The sequence below is a fragment of the Danio rerio genome, chromosome 24 (genome assembly GCF_052040795.2).
Source record: "Danio rerio strain M-AB ecotype USA chromosome 24, GRCz13ab, whole genome shotgun sequence".
Lineage (NCBI taxonomy): Eukaryota > Metazoa > Chordata > Actinopteri > Cypriniformes > Danionidae > Danio > Danio rerio.
In genome coordinates this window covers 28,166,120-28,186,440 of record NC_141044.1, presented here as the reverse complement: position 1 = coordinate 28,186,440, position 20,321 = coordinate 28,166,120, and the positions used below count along the sequence as shown (strand labels likewise).

At 33.2% G+C, this 20,321-nt stretch overlaps 1 protein-coding gene across 4 annotated transcripts; it reads left to right on the top strand.

Moving 5' to 3' along the window:
- Positions 1-558: 558 nt before the first annotated feature.
- pdk3a (pyruvate dehydrogenase kinase, isozyme 3a) lies at positions 559-18,566 on the top strand. 4 transcript variants are annotated; one of them, XR_015525036.1, is made up of 11 exons: positions 559-911; positions 5,752-5,893; positions 5,976-6,047; positions 12,055-12,239; positions 12,323-12,412; positions 13,629-13,706; positions 13,835-13,911; positions 14,301-14,402; positions 14,478-14,585; positions 15,913-16,254; positions 16,350-16,899. XR_015525036.1 is itself a non-coding variant. In XM_087309581.1 (11 exons), the coding sequence occupies exons 1-11, from the start codon at positions 809-811 to the stop codon at positions 18,081-18,083; spliced, it is 1,215 nt and encodes a 404-aa protein (XP_087165707.1). In that variant the 5' UTR covers positions 559-808; the 3' UTR covers positions 18,084-18,566. The 4 variants fall into 4 exon arrangements, 2 of the variants coding, with proteins under 2 accessions (XP_087165707.1, XP_087165706.1); XR_015525035.1 differs by having other exon boundaries at positions 13,832-13,911; XM_087309581.1 differs by lacking the exon at positions 16,350-16,899 and adding an exon at positions 17,940-18,566 and having other exon boundaries at positions 15,913-16,026.
- Positions 18,567-20,321: the final 1,755 nt, after the last annotated feature.

The window sequence follows — 20,321 nt, the reverse complement described above, 5'->3', positions numbered from 1 at the left end:
TGTGTGTGTGTGTGTGTGTGTGTGTGTGTGTGTGTGTGTGTGTGTGTGTGTGTGTGTGTATGTGTGTGTATGTGTATGTGTGTATGTATGTATATATATATTTAAAAATGTACACAAATTTCCATGAAATACTTTGAAATTGTAAATGTACAAAAAGTAAAATTATAATATAATATAATTAATATAATATAATATAATATAATATAATATAATATAATATAATATAATATAATATAATATAATATAATATAATATATCCATCCATCCATGCATTAAATTCATCCATTCATTCACATAAAATTAACACTTTTTGGAGGGCAATTTTCCACTCCCCATATGTAAAATATAAATCTAAATGTAAACTTTGAATGCGTATTAATAAATTGCTTGTTATCAGGTCAACACACACACACAAATGTAAACAACATATAACGTTAAGTCATTAAAAACAAAAACCCGCTGTTCTGCAACCTATCTGTCCCAAATGAACAGACCAATCACAAACTACCATCTATTTTTTCCGGGTTCTTATTTACCAATCACAAGCCTCTCTGTTTCAATCACTTTCGGTTGTGCGTTCGCTCTTGTCTACGTGCTGTTTAGCGCAACAGTGGTTATACTGGGAACACAGGAGTCGCTCACGTTTAATTAACCTGCCTGTTATATTAATAACATGAAACGGAGGTGAATGAATCGGACACGGATATTGCTGTCAGCTCTACTCTGTGGACGCTCTCGGACATGAGACCAATATACAGCTTCATTTCATAAACATCCTGGCCTCCTTCTCTTCACATTTTCCCTCACAATGAGACTGTACGCTTTTCTTCTGCAGAACCATCTACCAAAGATTGAATATTATTCGCGGTTTTCGCCATCGCCGCTGTCAATTAAACAGTTTCTGGAATTCGGTAAGTCCGAGCGCATCCTTCACCTGGAAACCGACAGACGCTGACAGCAGCACTTGTTACGTGTAATAACGCTGCATTGGTATGTTTATTATCGCGTCATAGTACTGACGTTACACCACATTATTAGTTTTCTGTAGAGATTCTAAATGCGACTAATGGTTTGTTTGATAATTAATAACTGCTCATTTTAATGTAAAAACACTAACGTTAACAACGTGTATTACGTTAGTGATTAACGTTAGTTCTGTTATTATGCCTAACTTAGATATGTCAACTTATGACGTAAACAACATTAAGATATTACTGATGTGTCGAAAATATTACTCACTGTTTGTCCTTCAGACCTTACATTGTTGTTTTCTGTTATCTGCTGATGTCATAACTGGTTTACAAACTATCGATAATAGTGTTAATACGTTTGTTGTAACACAAATTAAATGTATAACTATATTTCTTTTAAGTATTTTAATAAAATAGTCTCTTCTATCTATATATGTACACTATTTAGTGTGTGATATGATTACTAGACTGAGGGGAGGATTTAGTGATTTTGGGGCCCTAAACGATTGCAGCCATGGGGCCCAAAAGTTCACAAATGCTCCTTTTATACTTTTTGTTTATTATTATTTAGCTGTTATATAATTTGATCTCATTTTACATTTTGTTGTCCAACAGCTGCAATATTTGTCAAACTGTAGTGGATTTATTGATCTGCTGTCACTGTATGTGGGCGGAGTAATGCAGAAGGGTGAGGATGTTGCAGAATATCACACTGCTATCAGCCAATCAGATTTGAGAACCAGACAGAGCTGTTGTATAAATGAGCACTATCACACTAGTAGCAGTGCGTTATGGCTGTATATCAGCACTGGTGACAATGGCATAATCGTGTATATAAAAAAGATATCAAACACTTCAGTCTAAAACCTTTTGGTACAACTACTTTCTTCCACCATTCATTCACATCTGCAGCTGACGTCAGAACAGCAGAAACAGTTAAAAATTCAGAAATGTCACTTTAGAGATAGTGTTTGAATGATTCTCTAGCGCAATGACTAAAAGTGATGACAAAACAGGTAATTTTGCTGGCATTTTAAGATTATAAGGCTGAACGGCATTTAATGCGATCAGATATTACAGTCATGTTATTAGTTTTCTGTAGTGATTCTAAATGCAACTAATAGATTGATATAGTGATCTATAGCTACTCATTGTAATGTAAAAACTCTAACAATGTGTATTTCTGAGGTAATTAATTCTGTTATTGTGACTAGATATGACAGCTAATGAAGTAAACAACAAAATATTACTCACTGTATGTCCTTCAGAGCTTTCATCATGGTTTTCTGTTATCTGCTGATGTCATAACTGGTTTACAAACATCTATACCGTATTATAATGGTGTTAATATGTTTGTAATTAATACACAATTTAATGTATACTGTAACTATATTTTCTTTCTACTTTAATAAAATAGGCTCTTTTATCTGTATATGTACACACTACACAAGTGATTTTAGGGCCCTAAGCAATTCTATCCAAAGGGCCTAAAAAGTCAAAAATGCACCTTTTGTACTTTTTAAAAAATATATTAATAGCATTCAGTCTTCTCTTCTACATTTTGTCTTAATGCAAAATAATAACATGTAAAGCACCGTGTAAATCTTTTCAAATGATTTGTTTTCTTAAGGTGAGTACACAGCTAAAAATAATGAATGAATAAGTGAAGTTTCACAAACTAATTTCGAGAGGAGCACATGATATGATTGACCTCAGCTGGTCTCTCATCTACAATCATTAGTTAGCCAATCAGATTAATCCAAACCCACTATAAGTAGCCTAGCAAAAAATTACTCCCTTATCTTCATTTTCCGAAGAAACCCCTCATCCACCCCTTTTCCCCTTTCTTCCTTTACCTCGGGGAGCTCAAGAACCACCTGATCTCGTACTCCCCTTACATGCTCTATCGACCAGGCGAGAGCCCTGGGCTCAATTATCTCCGAGCTCAGGGTTCTCTCCCGGGACAGCATGCAAAACCTGCTGACATTTGTCAAACAATATTTAAGTGTGAACTCTTGAATAGTTTTTAAAACTAAATCTTTACTGGTTTAACTGCTGGACTGGTTCATGGTTGAAGGTTGGGGCTACCCTCACCATACAAAATATGATAGAAAACATTGTCATATATAATTTATAGCTATCATACTTCTATACTTTATTTGGGGGCCCTCAGATTTCCTGGTGCCCTAAGCGGCTGCTTATTGGTTAAATTCGCCCCTGACTAGACTACATCTGCATTCAAAAACTTATGTTTGCTGTTTGTTCAAGCAACTTATTTAAAATGAGCTAAAACAAAACAATTCTTGTGTTTTTTAATTCTTCATTGTTTTAAGTTCAATCCAAAGGCGTAGAATTGGCATGGACGAAGGGGACATGTCCCCACCAATATCCACCAATTACTAAAATATCCCTACCAATAATTTAACCGACTTCAAAATAAAATAATGCTCCTTCAATCTTTAGTAACCTACTGTACACATGCACAAAGTCAAGTTTGCTGCAAGTTCACCCTAATACCATTAACCAAAGCTGTGCAATTAATCCATATTCGGTTTAGATTTTTTTGATTATGAGAAACAAAAATCAGGATAAAACAGTTAAAATGCGTCACACGTCTTTCTAAGTTTCTCTACATTCATACCTCTTTAAAGCCTGACTGCAGTAATATCAAGTAAATTGACTTTTCGTCTGGGACATGATTGCTATTTGTATTATTAGGTGTTTATTTTATGTTATTAAGTACTTTATTCATGTTTTTAAAAGCGCAAAACAGAATTTGTGCTGTTTAATGCAGCTCTAGGGATATTAGTCCCCACCAGTGTCAAGAGCAAATCTATGTTCTTGGTTCAATCCCCTTGAATTTGTAAAAACTAATAAGTTAACTTAATTCCTCCTTGTTGCCCCCATACACATCACATTATTTTTTACCATGTACAATAATTGAGTCAAATGCAACTAACATAAAATAAGTTGTTTTTAGATGAATACTTTTAACAAAAATGAAAACTCTGCCATTCGCTCGTGTAGTCCCAAATGTAATGACTGACTTTTTAAAACTTTTTGGTTGAACGGTTCATTGAACAGTGACACTAATAGAACAATAAGACTGTCATAATGACATGAGTCAGAAGAAAGGCTTATGCAAGAGGCTAATTATGATATTAGTTACAATGTTAAATAAGTGATTGGATGGTTAGACTTGCTTGTGATGTTTCAACTAAAAACATCGGGGAGCTTTGAAGGCCTACAGAGTGAATATTTGTTGCATAACATATAAAAAAGCTTTCATTAGACACAAGGTTTTAAAGGAGAAATATACTGTTAATGTTTGTCATATAACCATCTTCATGCTTTATACATTGTGAACACATTTTCACTAAGAAATGATTATAAAGAAACTTCAATAATTAATGTTAGAAAAACTTAAATTACATTTTGTTGTAAAATTTCCTGTAATGATCATCTAGCTGTATCTCACTGGAAATATTGGTTACATTTTGTGATGACATAAAAAATAAATAATTGTTTTTTTCAGATTATATTTTTGGATTATAAGTGATTTTATATTTGTATATTTTTTGTGTCTACTTTAAGCTTTCAAATAATTTGGTGATAAAAATAATCTTCTATAACTATTCACTGTGTCATATTGTTTAAAAATGATTTACATGATGAAATATTAAAAAGGGATCATAGAAACTATACATAAATATATATATATATATATATATATATATATATATATATATATATATATATATATATATATACACACACACACAAGTTTTAAGATCAATATTATTAGCCCCTTTTTTTGATTGGCTACAGGACAAACCACTGTTGTACAATGACTTGTCTGTAAGCCTTTAAATTGTACTTTAAGCTAAATACTGGTATCTTCCAAAATAACTAGTATAAATAATAAATATCATATACTGTCATTAAGGAAAAGACAAAAGAATTTAGTTCTAAAATGTGTTTCTTCATTAAATAGCACTTGGGAAACACTTAAAAAGTATTACAAATTCACAGGAAGGCTAATGATTTTGGCTTCAACTGTATATACTGAATCATTTCACTTTTTTAATTAACATTTTTAAAACTTTTTGCTGAAAAATAAAAATTAAAGCAACATATAAAGACTTAAAATAAGTAATTAGTTAAATTGGTGTTTTGGAACTTTCATGGGTGTCCTCTGTAAATCATGATAAAAATACATAAATATACAGTTGAAGATAAAATTATTAGTAAATGTTGTATTTCTGTGAATTTGTTTTCTTTTTTTTAAATATTTCCCAAATTATGTTGAACAGAGCAAACGATTTTTCACAGGATTTCATATAATATTTTTTCTTCTGGAGAAAGTCTTATTTTTTTATTTTGGCCAGAACAAAAGCAGTTTTACATTTTTTACACAGCATATTAAGGTTAATATTATTAGCCCCCTTAAGCAATTCTTTTTTCTGATTGTCCATCGTTACTGAAATGAGTTAAAAAATATACAGGGGGGCTAATAATTCAGGAGGGCTCATAATTCTATGTATGTAATATTTTATATATAATTGCCATTATTTTTTTGCCCAGGAGAAAAAATAAAAGGCTGTGGTCACATTCTATTGTACTTTTTTTTTTTTTAAATAGTTTTGCACTGATGAGTTGTTGTTGACTACACTCAAGTCTCATATTTCAGATAAGGATGATAAAGCACTTTTAGTCATTTTCCATCAATAAAAGAGCCCTCCTGCTTCCTCACTTGTTTATCATGTTTGTGCCTTTTCAGGTCGGGACAATGCATGTGAGAAGACGTCCTACATGTTCCTGCGGAAGGAGCTGCCGGTGCGTCTTGCTAACACTATGAGAGAGGTCAATCTGCTGCCGGACAGACTCCTCAGTCAACCTTCAGTCAAACTAGTGCAGAAATGGTGAGTATAGAAATTTATATTGGAGTAATATCAGATTCATATGCATTATTGATTCCCAAACTGCTACCAAATCTCTCCACAGGTACTTGCAAAGCTTTTTAGAGCTTCTAGAGTTTGAGAACAGGAAGCCAGAAGATGGACATGCCCTGAATGAGTAAGCAGCTTTATTTATTTATTATTATTATTATTTTATTGTTTTTGTTTGTTTTTGAGACATGTAGATGGTCTTGTTCTGCAGGCCAGTGGATGGCATGCTATTATATTATCATGTGAGGTGAATTCAGGCCAGAGTTGAGAAGAGAGGAATCTGATCATAACTGAAAGCTATCCTGACAGTGGAAACACAATGCTCAGGATGACCCTGCAGACGTGGAGAAATAATCTTTTTTTTTTGTTTTTGCATTTTTAGCTAAATAAAATTATCATAATGAATAGTGAAATTAAATGACAATTGAGTAATTGATATACACTGTCAGTTTTCTGGTATTGATAATGTATAATATTCAAATTTATTGTATAGGGCAGGGCTAGTCAATTAGTTTGGCATGGGGGCCGGTTCATGAAAAGCATCCCAATTGAAGGGCCGGAGAGATCTGACTTGCTATATGAGTGATGACACAACTACATATAAGAGCCCATATGCTGTATTTGTGCTCATAAAGACACCCACATTGGCTTTTTCTACATTAAAATGTTAATATATTGAATTTTAAAACAACTGCATTGTCCAAATGACTTGCACTGAAAGGCACGCACAACTCTTAGATGTTTTCTACTGCGTGCGCCTGGACAGAGGCAAGCGCGTTGCTCCACTTGTGCGCGCATATTGTCATTCTTACATTAGAAATAACAAACCTGTAAGTGTAAAAAGACGTGATATGGGAACGGCCGCTGCTATAGTTAATCCGGTGTGCAACTTTAAACTAGCGCACAGATGGCAACTTGTCAAAACTTTTTCATGCAACAGAAATGCGACTTAGAGGAGTCTTTACGATTAATTAACTGTGACGAATTAAAGCGCAGTTAATAGTGAAATCAGCTAATCGTTGCATACCTATTAATGATTACAGTGCATTGTACAAAAGGCATTTTCTACAAAACATATCCAAATGTTTTCGGCTGTCCGCACCACTCGCTTATGATGACTCACGCTCTGCGCAAGCTCTGCAGCTCATACTGAATTGAACAGACGCACGTCACTTCATAGCAATAGGCCTTTTTCACACTTCCTGGTTCCGGTAAGCGAAGCAGTGTACCACAACATCCGGTTTCAATGCGACGGAGCAAGAAAGAATGGCAGGGTCATCTCATCGCTGTGATTGCCGCGTTCCCAGCTGCTCCAACTCAAAAACGACACTCTTACTTTAATGACCACGATCTCCCGAAAGACGAAGGACAGGGAAAATCATGGATGACAATATTAAAGGGGGTTGAATGCCGTTTCAAGTTATATGCGGGAGTACATTCTTATGCTGTATACACTTCAAAGCGGAGATTAGTATGTTTCATTAAAGACTGGTGGTCTATGGTTTATTTTGATGAGTAATTATAATATAGACAAAACTCCAGTTAAGCTATCTGCCTTCCACAATCAAGTGCTCATCATGGTCATTAATCTATAAGCATGATTTCTCCCTACATTGTTGTTATTTTGGAATAATAGACAGTTCATACAAATGCAAATCTCTTTTTTTAATTGGTTTGACAGCAAAATTATTTGTTTAGTCAGTTATATAATAAAGATGGTAAACTTTTCTTACAATGAAGTCCTTTATTACAAAATCAAAATATTAAGAAACCCAGCAAGTTTTTAACTGTTATTGGTTCAATTCCTGCAGAGACATGTTATTCATTCATGTTATTTAGAGGTATTAATAAGACAATCCTTCTGATGCATCGTCTTTTGATATTACTAAATCTTATGTCGGCAAATTTTGTTTTACTAAATACCAAGAGTAATGATAGAGCTATTCATACTCTTTTCCAAAAAGAAATCATTACTGTACCTTATATTCAATTTTATTATATGTCTTTATTAAAGGGTGAATTGAAGAAAAGTGTGGCTGTTACCACAGAAATATCATATTAGAAATAGAATTAAAGAAATGTCCTATACACTCATCCACAGGTTTTATCCAGCAAAACATTGTTTGCAAAAATTTTAAAGTGGTATTGATGTAAATTGTATTTTTGTAACGAATATGAGGAGACAGTTTTACACTTATTTTGGCATTGTACATAGTCAGCTTATGGGGTGAGTTGCAAAATGAACTTTTGTATTCAAAACCTCTTTCATTATGGATAAATGTACATTTGGGCTTTACTTGATTATCCTAATCTAGAGGAAAATAGTTTTATTTATTTAATTTGCTTATGTTGTTAACAAAATTGTACATTCATAAATGTAAATTTACTAATATGAAACCAGATTTTAAGGTATTGTTGACTGAAATATGCTTGTACAATACCAGTATCAACTCTCTAAACAAGAAACTTGACCCACTTTAAAATGTGTGAACTCTACAATGTATTTCGTTATACATATGTTATATTACATTTTGATTATTTGTATTTTATTTATAATTACCCCTTGGTATGTACATTTTTGTATTGTAAAATGTTATTTGCTGTTCTTTAAATAAATAATAAAAATGAATATTATCCACGAGTAAGAGCTAACGTGTTTCCAGACTTGAGAAAACCTCACGAGCATTAAACAACCTGTAATGTATTAACCGATAGCTAACTCGCCTGTACAGCTTACTTACCTCGCCATTCACTATATCTGACTCTTAATAAAAAGGAAGGAGGGGGTAAGCACAGTTTACAGACGGGACTACTGACATTAAACTCATCCTGCTGGATGTTAAATAGCCAGGTTAATCTAGTTTACGAATGGCTTGAATGAGCAGATTTTATGCTGTTGGCTGTGCACTTTACTGGAACCTGATGTTGCTAACGCAAACGGTAAGACACGTTTTCTGCACAAATTCTGCAAATCGGTATCATCTTTTAAAAGCTGTTTTATTAAGGCAGTTTTACACATTCACCGAACAACATCTTCCTGTCCAAATTATGGCAAAGTTGACCGTGAGAAAGTCATCCGCTGTCCCGAGGCTGTCATGTCTCTGCGACTCCTAGCGAACCCGGAAATATTGATACACTGCTTCGAAGGGCGCTTCCGGTGTTCAATTCCGCTGTGAAAAAGGTCTATAGCGGCCGTTTTGATCACACTATTTGGAGGGCCAAAACAAATTACCTCGAGGGCCGGGTTCGGCCCACGGGCAGCCAATTGAATAGCCCTGGTATAGGGTATACAGGTCAGTATTGTAGAGCTGCATAAAATATTATACAACATTTTCTCAATATTTTATCCCCAATTTATTAATTTTTTGGCCAGTTATTCTTTTTAGAATGTTTTAAATGAAATTAAATGAAATTAAATAAAATTAAAAGAGCTCTCTTTCCTTTATTTGCTGTAGTGCTGTATTTATACCATATAATTGTAGTATATTGAGTGTGAGATGGGACTCGCATATCAGGAATGTGTGTTTGTTGGCAGAAAGAAAGAAGAAATGCCCGCACGTGTTTAGCGGTTGTACTTATCGCAAACACAACAGCAATCTGGTAGTGATTGTGCTGCTTTTTTCGGGGTGCTGCTTTTTTCAGGGTTAATTACTGTGATATCCTGATTGCAACAGAGAAATACTGTAGACTGTAATGGACTGTAATAATGTAGTGAGAAATATCTGTAGACTGATGGTGTTTTATGTTGTATAGCCTTATAATCCTAAAATGCGAGCAAAATAACCTGTTTTGTCATCATTTTAGACATTATGCTAGAGAATCATTCAAATACTAGTAGTTCCTCTTACAAAAGGGTTTTGAGAGTCTCTGTGTTTGATTTTCTTTTTTATATACACAATTATGCCATCGAACTGTTGTATAAACTAGGAATGCTCATTTAGGTTCATTTTGCCATCCGACAACCACCGCACTTTAACCGAATATTAACCATTAACAGTTTACAGATTAATATTAAAATATTACTTCATAAAAAAAATAATAGATGTGCCTATTTTGTGTGAGAATTTAAATATTGCATTTTAAAATACTGATTTATTTTAACATGGAAACAGCATACAGAATATAACAGCACATCTTCACGCACCTGCAGTGTTTTCAGCAGCATAGAAAAACAGAATAAACTAAACAAAAAGAATAAAATAAATTCTGCTCTAGATCTTTTTTACTTCAAATAAAAATATTAGGCTACCTCAAATTGATCGCTCCACGGAAATATGCATTTAATTAATGCTCCGCTGTTAGTATTATATTACAAAACTTCTGTCAACATTTTTAATAGAAGTCATTAGTTTAAAGATTTTTTTAATTACGATAATGACTTATTTTCTCTGTCTCAATCACAGTTTATGTGTGTGTGCGCTGCGTGTAATGAAAGACAATGACCTTATGGCTTATATAGCTTTACCTTTTAGTAAAGTATAGGCTACCACATAGTATATAACAATTTTGTTGTTTACATATGGTATTGCATTAATTTGCACACCTGTTTTATAAGCTATACATTGAAAGCCTTAGTTTAGTGTAAAGTTAACTTATGCAAAAATCAAGAAAAACTTTGTATTTGTTTGATTGGTAGATAATGCTATTTAAAAATGTATATTATATAAGAACTATTAATAACTGTAATTTTCCAAATTGAAAAATGTTGGTTTTTTGTTTGTTACCTACACTAAATCATCAATACCCTATTTGTGAGTTCATGACGCGGCTCCAGGCATCACAGAGGCGATCAGCATCAGCGCTGGTTTGTCAACTCATCTGTGTCAAACTGTGACCAGAAATATCCCTTTTTCTTTTTGCTTCTTTTGGCACGTCTGTGGGCACGTGTGGTTGCACATGTTACTGTCCGGCGAGTTAACAAATATGTGTTGCACATTTAAAGGCCGATCACAGCGAATCTCACTGTCTTTTATGTTGACAAAAAAATGAGCACAGTGCTCTTTTGTATGTCACTGCTGTCAATGTTGTAATTATTGTAATTTTTAATAGCATTATGATATTCAAGATTTGCAAAGTCATACAGCTCTGGATGACTTGAAACAGCGACCACATGTTTCTCCTCCATCATTAAAAGTTCGCCGTAGTCGCCTTGATAACACAAACACTGCTGTCACCTCAATGGAAACCTCACCTCTGCTTTCATTTGATTGAAGAATGAAAAAGACACAAGGTAACATGCTTTTTCCAATCGAGTGCACACAGCGCACAACGGCAAACACGAAGCGAGCAAGGCGCATAAGCAGCACGTAAAACACTCGCGGCCGTTAGTTAAAAGATTTACCTCTTCACGGAAAAAGCACGTTCGCTGTGATCAGCCACTTATGCAGCCAAACTTTACAAATATATCAAATTAGATTTTTTAGTCGTTTAACTGATACCATTAATCGGTTACAAACGCAGCCTTTTGGTTAACGGTTAATCGGTTATTTTGAGCATCCCTAGTATAAAGGCAGTATCACACTCGTAGTAGTGCGATGTGGCTGTATATCGGCACTGGTGGGACACTAAGGCAATGCACGCCTCCCATCAGTGCCGAGAAACAGCCGAATCGCACTGCTATGAGTGTGATATACATATATTGAATGTGTGTGTGTATATATATATATATATATATATATATATATATATATATATATATATATATATATATATGTATATATATATATATATATATATATATACACATACATACATATATACATACATATATACACATACATTCAAATTACATAACAAAAGTAAATAAATAAATAACACTAAGTAGATAATAAAAAATTATAAATTGAAACATTGAAATATAAATAATAATAAAACAATATATTTATATAAAAAAATAATTATTGTAAAATGTATAATAGGCCTGTATTATATGTTGTACAGCACTATTTTTATTTATTTATACAACATTTCTTAAATACTGTGACAGTTCACATTATGCACTGGCTAAATTTAATTTCGCTGATCATGCAAATCAGTTTTTTTTCCCTCTGAATTTTATTTTAGATATTCTATCCTCAATGTCTGACTCAATATGATCCATGTGAATAACGTTTGACCTGTCAACATTTTTCTAGCTTCTTGGAGACTCTTATTGAGATCAGGAACAGACACAATGATGTGGTCCCAACTATGGCCCAGGGTGTGATAGAATATAAGGAGAAGTTTGGATTCGATCCATTCGTCAGCTCCAACATCCAGTACTTTCTGGACCGCTTCTACACCAACCGAATTTCCTTTCGCATGCTCATCAACCAGCACAGTACGTCACTCAAAAAAAAGAAATACACCACATACTGTAACTGTCATCGAGTTTTGCTGTGATTGTTTTTCTCTTGATTGCAGCTCTCCTCTTTGGCAATGACATCAACCCAGCGCATCCCAAACACATCGGCAGTATTGATCCCAGCTGCAATGTTGCTGAAGTGGTGACTGGTAAGGTCACTGTTATTGTTTAGCAACAGAACATCACTAGCTGGGTTTCCATCACCCTGTTTTAATGCATATTTTGAAGTATCGCAAGGAAAATAATAAATGTTTTTTTATGCTCGCTTGAGGTGGTTTTGGGCTTGTTTACTGTTGGTTTCTAGGTTACCAATACTACACTGAGCCCCTTTAACAACTTGATGGAAACGCACCTCATTTGCTTTTGGGATTTTTTTTTTGTGTGTTTTTTGCAAACTTTGAAAATATTTACTTTGCTTTAGAATGAAAATCCAGAAACTTTTATATTTCAAACAAATTACTGTTAAATGTTACATTTATTAATGTTGGCAATAACTTAAAGAAAATTTACCAAAGTACCAAAATAAAATAAATCAAAATTTAAAAAATGATTATAATTATAATTACAAAAACCACAATAAATGCACTATAAAAATGAATTGTTAAAATTATGGTTAAATAAAATCTAAATATTAGAAATGGTTATTTTGTTAACCGAAACTAAAACCATAAAAATTATTATTATTATTCATAGTTTTAGTCTTAAGTTGAAAAAAAAAAAAACTGAAATAATTTTTTAATCATTTCTTTAAAATGCTGCCACTAACTTAGGGGAAAAATGTACTAAAAGTAATAAAAAAATAAATAAAAAAAAATATATATATATATAAAATAATGAAGGTTGCAAAAGCTACAATAGAACTACAATAAAAATTAATTATTTAAATTTTGGGGAAATAAAATCTAAATATTAGACAGCGTTATGTTTTTGGACAGAAACTAAAACCATACAATTTTTTTGTTATTGGTATTATTATTTATATTTTAATATTTTATTTCAAGATTTTTTTTATGGTTTTAGTTTTAACTTGAAATAAAACTGATTTGAATATAAAATAAAAAAGAATAAAAAGGAAATTGGTGAAATCAAATGAAATAATATGAGTAAGAATCTGCTTTTTCATCTCAGATATATATTCCATTTGAAAAATCTATTCAATTAGAAAACATTTACTTAAAACTGTAAGTTTTGCTGTATTTTTTATAAAGCAAAGTAAACTAGGTGTTTTTCATTAAAGCAGGTATTTAGTGGATAAAAGAAAAAAGTTTACCTAACCCCAAGCATTTGAGCCATTGTGTAGGAAAATCTCCCTTATCCTTTGTTTAGATTTTGCGCTCCACTGATTCAGCGTCATGTTGTTTTCAGATGCCTACGAAACCGCTAAGATGGTGTGTGAGCAATATTACCAAGCTGCCCCTGAGCTGAAGATAGAAGAATTCAATGGTACCTTTTTTTCCATTGTCTCCCACATAATGCTTTAAATATTTGTTTCAGTGTTACTCCATGTCTTATGAATGCAGTGACATTTCCAGAGCTCAAAAACACCATTAATATTTCACTTTTCTCAGCAGCAAAGGCTCCTCAGAAACCCATCCAGGCAGTTTATGTCCCCTCGCACCTGTTCCACATGCTGTTTGAATTGTTCAAGGTAGGTTTCTAAAATGTGTGTGCGCATATTGAATTTGGCTCATCAAAAAACTGTTGTCTTGCTTTACATTAAGTGGTCTTAACTACTATGTACTTGCATCAATACATAAATACAATGTACTTACTGTGATCCCAATGTATTGCAGAACACTTCTGGTGCTCTTGAGGTGTGATATAGGTAGGGTTAGAGACAGGTTTGGAGGTATGGGATAGGTTTAAGGCAGCTCTGAAGGCAAAAGGGGGTCCAACCTAGTACTAGTAAGGTGTACCTAATAAAGTGGCCAGTGGGTGTATTTACAGAATAAGTAGCTACATGTTTAATATTGGATTCTTGAGTTCGATCTTTGTGCTTTGATGTATCACAATAACAGCTTGTGTTTGTGTTTGCAGAATGCAATGCGAGCCACCAATGATCTTCACGAGGGCAGCAAAGAGGGTCTTCCTCTTATAAAAGCAAAAGTGACCCTGGGGATTGAGGATCTGTCCGTGAAGGTCAGTGTGTTTGTGAGTTAGTTTTCTTTGTAAACATGCCTTGAGCTTACATTTTTGTATTTTTTTTATTCATAGATCAGTGACAGGGGTGGGGGCGTGGCTTTACGGAAGATCGACAGGCTATTTAACTACACCTACTCGACTGCACCCACACCCAGTCTGGACTCCAAACGAGTGCCGCTGGTAATGAGAAACTTCTTCCTGACATCTCTCAGACTTTTTAAACCATTGTGGGAAACTAAAGGAGAGGTTTAGTCAAATGTTAATGCTGTACTTGGGCTTTCAAACACCATAAATGTTACTTTTGTATTAAAAAAGACTATAGCTTCCAGAGGATAAACAGATGCAAATTTAAGTTGTTAAATGTCAAAAATGTTTCATTTTGCAGTAGGCATGGGCTGGTATAAGATTCTGATGGTATGATAACCTTGGATAAAAATATCACGGTTTCATGGTATTATAATTACTGCTCTAAAATATATTCCTTTTAAATGTTTGGGTAAAAAACAACAACTTATTCCCCTTTGAACACAATATAGTTTATGTTTTGAAAGATTTAAAATATTTTGAAGTGGTAAACATGTCAGGCTAAATAATTCAAATTAATTATTGACTTCTGCTGTCTTCATTAGCTTGAAAAACACAGATTTCTTTACAATTTAAAATGGCATCTTTGGATAAATTTTCTGCTGGAGATACTGTTGTCCTAAAAAAAATGAAAATGTAAATAAACAATATTACATGTACCTTAGGAACAGTATTACTGAACATTTTGGTGGTTTTAACACCTTGACTTTACCAAACCGCGGTATACTTTGAAAATGGTTATCGTCCCATGCCTATTTTGCAGTAGCTTTTAAAAATTTAGTAAAACTCAGTTTTCGACTTTGCTATGATATCAAACCTTCAAAAAAAGTTTCGATTTGTTTCTTATACAAAGGAAATTAATGTTTTATAATTAAAAGTAACTATAAAAATTATATTTTTAATTGAAATCAAGCTGATATAAATAATGAAATAATAAAATATACATTTTAGACGGGGTTATTATTACAGTTAACTAAAACTAAAACCATAAAAATACAATTATTTTTGCTCTTTGATATATAATTTTTTTTAATCAAAATTGTCTTTTTACTTACAGCAATGTAAAACTAAACTGACTTTGTGTGTATATTTGTGTTTGTGTATTATTAGTCATTAGTTTTAGTCATTTGGACATGTGCCTTTACCATAATTAATAAATGTAAATCATTTAAAAACTAAAACAGCACATAAACTCAAAATGGCACTATAAATCCATGCATATGCACCTGCTTATGGTATTTTCTGCATTTATACAGTTTCTTTTGTGCTTTTTATTAAACATTTCCTTTTGTATAAATTGTAAGTAAGTAATCCATGAGGATTTGGAATGACATGGGAATAAGTAATGGATAACATGATTTTAGATTGAACCTCGAACAAACAGTTCTAAATGTAGCACTGTCCTCCATAACCTGATCTGTAGGCTGGGTTTGGCCATGGTTTGCCGATCTCAAGACTCTACGCCCGATACTTTCAAGGAGACCTGAAACTGTACTCGATGGAAGGTGTGGGGACTGATGCCGTCATCTATTTGAAGGTAAAAACAGCTCCCAGTTTAAACTTTATTCAAAGGTCAAGTATGCAAAATTACATGTACAGTCATATTGTTGTGTTAATGGACACTGAGTGACTTAAAGGAATACTACTTTTTTTGGAAATATGCTAATTGGAAATATGCTTAAGAGTCACCTAGAGTTAAACAACTGAGTTTTACCAATTTTGAACGTATTCAGGGTGAGGTTAGGAAATATCCTCTCATTATGCAGTGATAATCAATGAACTTTGCTGCTGTACCATACATCGAACAAGGTAACAGTGTTGCATAATAACATTGTCCCTGCTGCAGCCATGGTACAGCAGCAAAGTGCCTTGATTGTTATGCCAGAACAAAAGTACAGTTTCTAGCTATATCAGCCAAAAATAGAAACTGTCAGTCTTAGTACATGCTGTAATAAAAAAAGAGTTAAGCTATAACTAGGGCCAGAAAGAATCAGCGGACATTTTTTGCGATGTTTGAGCAGAATTTTGTCAAATGCAGATTTATGTGGAATGATTTTGGGATTATCATTACTAAAAACTTAATATATGAAATAAAATAATAATAGTAACAAGTACTGGAAAAAATGGTCTGAATATGTCATTGTAAACAATTTGTGATAATGCATGTCAAATGTGTCATGACTTGATTCTGTAACCCTTATGACAACCGCTTTGTTCTCTGTTTTTCTATTTCTATTTTTTTCTCTCTTTTCTCTTAATAAAAAAAAGTAAAAAAAATTTTTTTATAAAAAATAATAGCTTTTTAACTTTTCTCTCTCATATAATATATCTGTTAAGAGACAGAAAATATTACTTTACAAACTGTATTGTAAATAAATCATATAAACAATAACATGTCAATAACATTACTAAAATTAATTTAAAAAACTGAAATATAAATCTACCTGCGTTTACACAAGTAATTAAATAGACTCGATGGGCTAAAAATCTTTGGAAATCTGCAGATTTCTGTGAAAATTCCAGATTCTGTGTGGGCTTAGCCTAGCCTTTATTTTGACCAAGATGCTAATGGTCTAATCTGATTGAATGATTTATGCTAAGCTAAGATAAAAATGTTTCTGCCAGACCCGGAAATCCACTGATTGTATTGAAAAATGGTAAAACTCAACTGTTTAATTCTAGAGTAGTTTTAAATGCTTGTTACTTTTTTTTAAATCATTTTTTTTTGTTTGCCTTGGAATTTAAAAAATTTAAATGTAAAAAACATGCATATTTATATGCATTTATGTATGTATTATATCATCTTTGCATCAAATTACAAAAAATTTATTAGCAAGGCGTTTCTAATGCAGCACCTATAGCCAGGACAGTAGATTTGACGTTTTTCTTTCTTTTGTCTGCCGTTATCAGTCGCATACAGTTTTTGTCTTTTTTCTGAAAGTCTTGATAACACCATGGTGGAGTTTTTCTTTTATTATTTCAGCAAATAGGATTGTAAAAACAAATGATTTGTTGTACTTTCTTATTCACTGCGCTTTTACCCAATGGAAATGTGAAAATAGTCTATTGCCTCAAAGCAGGATCAGCTGTTGTTTCGTTACAGTGCATAAAGAATATTGTAAAGGTATTTGACTCTGTCTATTTTGATCTATCCAAGTGCAACTGACATGGAAAACAAATGGACTTGCAATTGCCTTTTTGACGTGTCCATCGTCGAGTCCCTTCAGGATTTTGCAGGGACATTTTTTTTATTAGTAGCCTAAAAAGACTCAAAAGGGCATTATTTGCTTCAATTTCTTGTGTTTTGCAGTGAAAATACACAAACTCTTTTTCTTTTATTATAAAGGTACCACCTCCAGTGACAGCTTGTGTACTTTTTTTCTGAACGTGTAGATGTCCTTTAACAGTTTTTTTAGACAATGTTTTGAATCACATCATCTTCTCAACTAGGCCCTCTCCAGTGAATCATTTGAGCGTCTGCCCGTCTTCAACAAATCTGCATGGCGTCACTACCAAGGAGGCCCAGGAGCAGACGACTGGAGCAACCCGAGCAAAGAGCCCAGAGATACCTCCAAATACAAGGCCAAGAGATAATTGCACTCACCCCATCCAAACACCCATAACACTCCCTCTGTCTTTAGTCCAGCTCATCGATGCTGTGTATTCGATACTTGTTAGCATTTCCAGAGCAGAAGTGTCTTTACATCTCTGCTTCATCCTCCTTTGTGCAGCTACAGACATTAAAAACACAACCTCTTTTTTAGCGTCTTCCAGGGTGGTTGGAGGCAATGGTGAAGATTTGTGGCCAGGGTTGATGGATAGTTTCCTTCTTTCTTTTTAAATCGTGCCACACAGTAACCCCACTAAAACAGCCAGAGAAGGAAAAAACAAAGAGCACTGCCATTCAGAAACACACAGGCAATAGAGAGCTGGTTGGTCAGCAGTTTCTGGTAGTCGAGTAATGGAGAACCACTCTGAAAAGCCTCAGGATTAATTAAGTTACTTTCTGTAGACTCGAAATTTCACGAAACCATTTGGATGTTCAGGTTATATGTCAGTGTAGTATCAAAAGAAAAATATGAATGTATTTTGCATGAAGAAAAAAGCTTTGAAGAGTTATTGTATAATATATATATTATATATATTATATTATATATATATATATATTATAACACTATTGAGATATATGTATATCTCAATAGTGTTGTCAAGATCCTGGAATTTGATAGCAATTGCAGTGAAAATTTTAAAAACGTCCATTTTCCGCTAACATTTGTGTGCATTCTTAAACAGTGCTGATTTGCTATTGTGTTCATGTGCTCAACAGAAATGACTGTGATTGGCCATGATGAATTACAGATTTGAAATGCTCCAGTGTCCCTTTATCAGTAAACAGCGGCGTGTTTGGTGAACTGATGAACTTCGTGGCCAAATCACAGTCATTTCTGTTAAGCACGTGAACACAATGGCAAATCAGCGCTGTTTAAGAAGGTAAAGACTAGATGGCCGGCCGGAAGTGCTATATGCACATCAATATAGTAGCATATTTTTATGACACTGTATAACAATATTTAATACTTTTCAGTAATATGACGTTTGGGTTGGGGGTAGGAGGAAAAAACTAATTTGTTGGGTAATTTAATAGATAGCATAAATAATACTCGGTACGACTACTCTTTTTACATTACTGTGACGGTTGGATTTAGAGGCGGTTTGGCAGTAGACATTATTAAAATACAATAAATGGGAAATTTAATAAATGATGTAAATATTTCTTGTTAACTAACCATATCCGATCTAGCAACAACCGTTTAAAAACGAGCTACACAGCACTCAAATATTAGCATTTTTTAAAAACTCAGTATCGATTGGTACTAAATTCCAGTATCGTGACAAGACTAATATACTATAACATTATATCAAATATTTTAAAAAGTCATGCATACATGTATAATTATAAAATCTTATTTTCAATGTACATTCATTTTATTTGTAAAGTTATTTAAATCATTTATATTTTTAAATGGGTTTTTGTAATATTTTAATAATATTTATTATTTTAATAGTAAAAAAAATCATCCAGGAAGGATTATTTTCTTTAAGAGTCATTTGCACTTAATTATCACAACACAACCAATTTTGCTGGTTCTACAAATATTTTTTTATGCAAAATCTTTCATTACTTTTCTTTTAATGCTCCACGTGAAATATCAGCAGGTTGTTTCCTCATTAGATGCAAATACAAGAGAGTATGCAAAAAATAACGCATCTTTCCAAGCACTTCGAAATGATGAATATAGATTAAATATTTATCTTTATTTATTTGACCCCACATTTATTCGCGCAGTCGTGTGGGGTGTGTTGGCTCTGAGCAGGGTCTCAGTCGTTTTTAAGTGGATTAGAAGTAGCACTTCTACTATGTTCCCTTTTTAGTCAGCAATACAAGACATTCTGCTAATGTCAATGAAGAGAGATTGTGATAAACTCTGATAAGAATGCACCACAGTAGCCTATTACAGCATTAGTGCTGTAGTCATTCATTTTTCTTTTTTGTCTTAAAAAAAAAAAAAGCAAATACTGTTTGTACAGCATCTTACTGCATTTTGCATGGTGACATGATAGTTGACAGAAATATGCTTGCTTGAAAAGTTTGTTGGAAAAGAAAGTGTAGTTCAAATCCATCAACATCCTAGAAAAAAAAGAGTCTAGTTATCAGCTGACTTATGATCCTGACACGAGTTTTAAAATAGTTTATCAGACATTCCTTTTAATAACATTAATGTTTTTCAGAGGACCTCATCTTAAACTGATTTATTTTGGATTTCAACCATT